General features: G+C 33.5%; 1 protein-coding gene across 1 annotated transcript; it reads left to right on the top strand.

The window, feature by feature from the left end:
- Positions 1 to 951: 951 nt before the first annotated feature.
- On the top strand, positions 952 to 1,980 carry LOC123205739 (NDR1/HIN1-like protein 1). The gene has a single exon (XM_044622799.1). It carries the CDS (start codon positions 1,092 to 1,094, stop codon positions 1,722 to 1,724), a length of 633 nt encoding a protein of 210 aa, XP_044478734.1. The 5' UTR covers positions 952 to 1,091; the 3' UTR covers positions 1,725 to 1,980.
- The last annotated feature ends 4,844 nt before the right edge of the window (positions 1,981 to 6,824 follow it).

Here is a 6,824-nt window from a genome sequence, read left to right as displayed (position 1 = left end):
CTAATAATATATGAATTTTAATCAATAGCTTTATAGAATGATTGATGCCAGGGTTGTTCATAATTCAATGATGTAGGTTACCCGAGAATGATTTAGATATTGAGTCAGAAAATTGGAAAAATCGATTGGATCACATTTTTTATTGAACAAAAATCTCTCATCTTCTCTCGACTATTGACTATATCCTTCTCACTTCTTGGTTGTATTCTTTTCACTTCTTTTTCAATTGTATTTTATTTATATCCTTTCAAATATCAATTCTAGACAATTAATAATATCTTTGAGAGTAACTTTCTTAGTCTTTATCATCTTTCACCCATTTTGGATAAGGTTCATAGCTCATTTTATGATAATTTTGTTGTTGTATTTTATTTTAGTACTCGAAATAAAATTTAAATAATAATTTTTATTCATTAGTGTTGTTTTTATCGACCTATGTATATATATATGGTTACAAGGGTTTTTTTTTTTTTAACTTGAATCATAAATTGAAAGTGATGCATGAATCAATTCATCAGATAACATGATTTTGTTTATTTTCTACGAATAATTGAATATTAATTGAATTAATTCCTTCTGCGTCACGTTGGGCCTGAATTGGATAAAAAGGATATTCTGGAACCCTAGAAAAACAAAAGTCGGTGGTTGATGGGAAAGTGGGTCCATTGAAGCATCATCGGTAACGTGTTCCTCTGGCTTTCTTATCATCATTGATCTACCCACCTTCCTGATTGCACACTTTGATCTAAAAGCAATTAATCTTTTTTAAGCTCTTTTTGTCTTTCTAGGTATTCATTTAGAATAATTAAAAAAACAAAAGTGATCCAGTTTACCATTAAGACAATTGAAGAGCAACCTTGTGTTAATGAGAATTAATTCGGGCAAAAAATAGCTCCACCATATTTGAGTTTCTACCGTGTTTGTGTGATACTGTATGCAAAGAAATACTGTACATCACTTTCATTGCAAGTCACGGTCAACTCAAAAGTCAACAGAGAGGCCCCTCCTCTCTTCTTTTATTCACTTGAACCATTCTCACAACGCTAAATCCTCACTGCTTTCATTTTCGCCCCTACCTCCCACTCTCTACCATGTCTGCTCCAGAAGACTGCGGCAAGCACGGCCACAAACGCCGTGAACTCTTCCGCCGAATCTTCGCCGGCATCCTCATCTTCCTTTTGATCGCTCTCATCACCATCCTCCTCGTCTGGGCTATTCTCCGCCCCACCAAACCAAAATTCGTCATCCAAGATGCCACCGTCTATGCCTTCAACGTCTCTTCTCCCAACTTACTCACCTCCAACTTCCAGGTCACCATCTCCTCGCGCAATCCTAACGACAAAATCGGCATTTATTACGACAGGCTAGACATTTACGCCGTTTATCGCCAGCAACAAATCACCTACAGGACAGAGATTCCTCCCACTTATCAGGGACACAACGAAATCAACATCTGGTCGCCGTTTGTTTACGGCACCGACGTGCCGGTGGCGCCGTACAATGCTCTTTTGTTGAGCCAAGATGCAGATACTGGGTTTATTCCTTTGATGTTCAAGATTGATGGGCGGGTGAGATGGAAAGTTGGGACCTTTACAACGGGGAAGTATCATTTACATGTTACGTGCCCTGCGCAAATCAGTTTCGGTCCGAAGCAAAATGGGATCCCCCTCGGAAATAACGCCTTTAAGTATCAGCTGGTGCGGAGTTGCAGTGTCAGTGTCTGAAGAAGAGTGGAGAGCTTGAAGAAGAAGACGACTATAATTAACGCCGTTACAATATCGTTATGCCTTTTCTCTCTAGCAAGTAAGCCGTTTAGTTTTTATTATATTTTTAATATGTAATTTTCCTTTTTTTACAGAGAGTTGAATTGTAAAATTTGCTGTAGAGCAATACATGGAGCGAAATCACAATTTGGGAAAGATGTAATTTAGAAGAAGAAAAGTTAAATAAGAAATTATAAATAATTAGTGGTTTTCAATAGATAAGAATTGTGTTGGAATTGGAAGCTGTCATGTCATTTTCTTTGGTTCTATTGTTTCTTTTTTTTAACTAATTTTTTAAATTGTTCCATCAGACTGAAATTGGATTTAAGTAAAATTGAATTTATTTTATGTAAAATCAAATTTGAATTTTGGATTATTAAGCTTATTTAAATTTAAATGATTAATTATAATATATTAGTGTCGGTTGTAATAATTAATTAATAATAATATTTTATTAAATTCTTTACTAAAATTATTACTCGATATTTCATTCATGGTCATGAATACGATTTCTGTGTGGTGTGACGAGCTATAGAAGGCCAAACCGAAAGAAATCCAAAAGATAAAATTAGTCAAAAAGATAATAATAAAGAAAATTAAAAAATAACAGTCAAAATCCATACAAAAATAATATAACATTTTAAGTATATTTTATATAGAAATTTCCTCAAATGGGAACGTACACATTTTAAAATAATATAACATTTTTATGAAAAATCTCAATAACTATGAGTTTGAGTTAATTTTAAAATAAAAGTTTATATGTATCAGTGTACATACATATACCGTTCATGTCACAAACATATACATATATATTTCTTCACCAAACGAGTATTTCCCATCCAAACTATGCTGAATTCTTAAAGTTTTTTTCGTTAACTTTGAAAATCTCATTTATCCATTTATAGGCCATTAAACTTAATTAAGTTCGTTGGTTATATCATTTTCTCTCCCAAACCCTAAAAACTAACACTTTTCCCCCAACCCAAGTTTTTAAAAATTGCATTTTCCCCCCTAGAGTTTTCAAACTTCAGATCCACTTTTTTAGGCGACGACCGGCGATCTCCAAACACCTACTCTCCCTCTTCGACGGCCTCTCCTTCCGGTTGTATACTTTCGACGCTCCTAGGCGTCATTGTCGACGAAGATGATGCGTCTTCGTCATCGTCTTCATCTCTGAATTCAGAGACGAAGACTCTTCTTACGAAGACGAAGACGCGTCATCTTTGTTGACAACGACGCCTAGGAGCGTCAGACTTCGCATGGTAGGAAAGAGAAGACGCTAGGTAGGAAGAGATGTCGCCTGGAGATCGTCGGTTGTTGGCAAAAAATTCAATCCAAAAGTTTGGAAACCCTAGGGGGGAAAATGTTTTTTTTGTAAACTTAGGTTAAGGGAAAATTGTTAGTTGTTAGAGTTTGAGGGTAAAAAATTAATTAAATTTAAATTTAAATTTATTTTTAATATTACAGATAAAATAACGATTTTACCCCTGAATCCATCAACATGACTTTTTTTTAACAGCCCATGGGTAGGTAATTGGGCTTTTCAAAGTTAACAGGTGGGAATTTGCATAGAACACATACCTTGGGTGGGAAATAGTCGGCCATATTTTTTAGGCCAAATGGTTTATCCTCACTTAAAAATTACCTTTTTTTTTTTAATTTTCATTCTTTAATTTTTAAAAACGCTTTTATTCAATCATAGACTATTAAGTTTATCAATTTTAAGGACAAAATCATTATTTTATTTATAATATTAAAAATAAACTAAAATTTTATCTCTTTTTTATTTTTAAATTTTAAAAAATAACAATTTCTTTTTTGACCGAGTTTTTTCCCTTTAAGGTTTACTCTTCAAATATATATTCAATTATGTGTTAAAAAAGAATGTATATACCGTTTTATTGTTTATGAATTAGTGATAATGTCTGAGGAAAAAAATGGAAGGTTGTATTATTTTGAAGGTTATGCTTGGTTGTCTCACTCTCGCATGGGCAAGTGGTGGTCCCTCACCAACTCTACCTACTGATTCATTATTTCTTTGATCCATTTACGTAACACTTTGAAATTCAATGGTCATGATCAAACTTTAACTTTTAATCAAACTTATAGTCCACCAACATTGCCTTAAAATGTTATTTTCTTGCATGTGGTGGGGCGGGGGCTCCGATCACCAAAATTTAATAACCTTCTTTGCAAGTCACCACTAATGACCACATCACTTATATAAACCCATGTGGACTTGCCCCTTTAAAAAAAAAAAAAAATTCTATAATTTAAAATATGTTTTAGATTATATCTATTTCTATATTAAATACTTTAATTTTTTTTTTTTTATATTTTAGTGGGAAAACATTTTGGTCAGTAATTCCCTATTTTTCATGAACATGGCTTCGAAGCAAGATATTAGAAAAAAAAAAAAATAGATGAGCAATAAGAACATTTTTATAAATAAAAAACCAAACAAGTCTAATGGGGGAATTAAATTGGGATTTTCTTTTCCATTTCAATTTAATTAGTACACAAATTATGACATATTTCTTGCATCAACCACAAATAACAATGAAAGAGATTTTGATTACGTTGACATAGCACAGAAGTTTTTGGTCTCTTTTAAATCTTCAATGGGCTGAGTACAAGCAGAAAGAAACTGAGAGGTTGGGCTTCAATGTTGAGACATTTTAATAATGGGCCCATATGGCGAAGGTGCCTATAATAAAATGTAAAGTGGACTACAAATGGGAGGTAGTTAGGGTATGCATAATTCGACTTAAATCGTAAAATTGGATTAAATTATTTAAAAATTATGATAAATAGTAAAAAAATATCTTTTATTACATATTTAACATTTAAAAAACTTTGGTCATATTTTTCTTTTTTGATAAATTAAATAAGCTATACAAGACTTTTGTCGAGCTTGCTCATAAGGTACTTAATTATATGACATTTAAGTTAAGTAATTTTATGACACCGGTGTGTGATTAACTCATTATCGTGCCTTTCATTTCTAGCATAGTCAATTAACATAAATATTGCATTTAATTTTTGTGTTCTTAATTTTAAATTAATGTTATTTGTGATGCAAAGAGAAATATATAAAATCAATATATATGAGATTATATAAATTAATTTTTCTGGAGCCGGATTAATTTGTAAAGTTTAATATAAGATTATATAAATTGATTTTTCATAATTGTCATCAACAATTTTTGTATTCCTTTTAAAAAAAGGGAATTAATAATATTATACCCACGTTAAATCAATAAACATTAAAATTAAAAAATGAAGAAAATCCCCGCAAACATTATTTATAAATCTGGCAATATTTTTGGACAGCCGACTACCTGATTCTACTTTATAATCACTAGTCATTACAAACTGCTACACTAACAAACGACGTGTCGTTTCCCCGCGAATACTTATCGTGGGTGGGAGTTGGCGACGGTGTGTAGTACGTAGGCGAAGCACAAGGAGTCGAAAACGGCGTTGGTTCTTCACTTTCAACGGTATCTCCACAATTTACCACAAGCACACTACCACTGTCACCCTCAAAACGCACCGTTTTGCTCTTCACACTCTGATCATTCTCAGTCTCGGACGTCTCAGTCCCCTCTCTCTCCTCTTCTCTAATAGTGAACAAAACCCTCGACGGTCCGTACATCCTCAGCCGCCTCTTTTCCAAGTAATCATCGTCAAATGCCACCACCACCGCCTCCGCCGGCGCCTCCGGAACAGTTAGGTTTCCCGCGGGTTCGATCCGGGACTTGGTCTTCAAGCAGAAGAAATACAGCAGCTGCTCCTTCGACAACGTCAAGTTGTAAAACGAGTCAACTGGATGAATTTCCGGACTCCTCCGTTGCCGGATTGGATGCTTCTGCCACAAAACATAAAAAATCACGACTAATAAAACCAAAAGAGATACTAAAGACGCTATCGTGAGTACAGATCCAAGCTTCGTTAAACCATTCATGAAGAGTTAAAAAAGAAAAAAAAAATCTTGATAGCGGTGAGAGAGAAAAAGTTTACTTGTTAATTGTGACAAGGAAAATTATCTGATTGCTTGAATGCATGAAACTTTCTTTTTAAAATATGGCCCGTGGCCGGAAAAAGAAGATCATTAATTACGACGTGGACTTCCAGTTGGCGATGGAAAACAGTGATAGTTACCGCACATGGTTTGTCGGACAGAAGTTTACTAGGTATATTTCTTTTTTATGTTAAAACGTAAAACAGTCCCCCCTGATATTTGATATAATTACAACATTACTCTTTTATTTTTAATAGCAAAGTTTTGTTTGCCATGTTAAGGTTAATATATATCTACTAAACCGCCGTTTTGTCATTTATTTTCACAGTGGAGGGATTTAAGTTGTTTTTAGAAACCTCAGGTGGATTTTTTGACGGCTGGTGGTAATCTAAACCGCCACTTTTTAGTAGCTGTTGAATTTATCTCAATGATACTAAATGTTGAGCCAAAATAAGTCAACTAGTAACTTAGACATGTAAGACATTGAGTTGGCTTGTAGTGGTAGGACCCATTACCGTAACAGATTATAACATGGCCTTGAAATAAGATTTCTAGACTAGCCAACATGATATGCAAAAAATATTAATAAATAAAAATAATTAAATTTTAAAAATGATTAAAATATTATAATTTAGCAGACGGCTTGAAAAAACACACAAATCAGTCTGTTAAGGGTTTGCGAAAGCATACCTCAGGGAGCATTGGGCCGTGTTGTGCACCAATCCAACTTGCTAGGGCCCCCAATGGGTAAACCTAGGCTTAGCTTGGTGTTCAGGCACAATAGACAATACATAATGCAATACAGCAATACTATCAATTTATATATCTAAAGTATACAAAATAAATATAATTACAATTTATAATTCATATACTATCAATCAAGATGGCAAAAATTAAATAGGAGGATGAATTTGTGCCTAATACACTCGAAGCTCTCATTGCAAAAATTGAATAGTTGACCTTCTTGTATAACTAGAAAACATCATATTGGAAAGCATGTACCTCTGAAATTTTTTTTTTTTTATGGTAGCTAA

This window comes from Mangifera indica, chromosome 1 (assembly GCF_011075055.1).
Source record: "Mangifera indica cultivar Alphonso chromosome 1, CATAS_Mindica_2.1, whole genome shotgun sequence".
NCBI classification, from domain to species: domain Eukaryota; kingdom Viridiplantae; phylum Streptophyta; class Magnoliopsida; order Sapindales; family Anacardiaceae; genus Mangifera; species Mangifera indica.
The sequence above is the reverse complement of the archived record's forward strand: the minus strand, read 5'-3'. Positions and strand labels throughout refer to the sequence as shown.

What these genes read in the sequence shown, in the direction of transcription:
- LOC123205739 (XM_044622799.1), top strand. Translation starts at nt 1,092, where the DNA reads ATGTCTGCTCCAGAAGACTGCGGCAAGCACGGCCACAAACGCCGTGAA.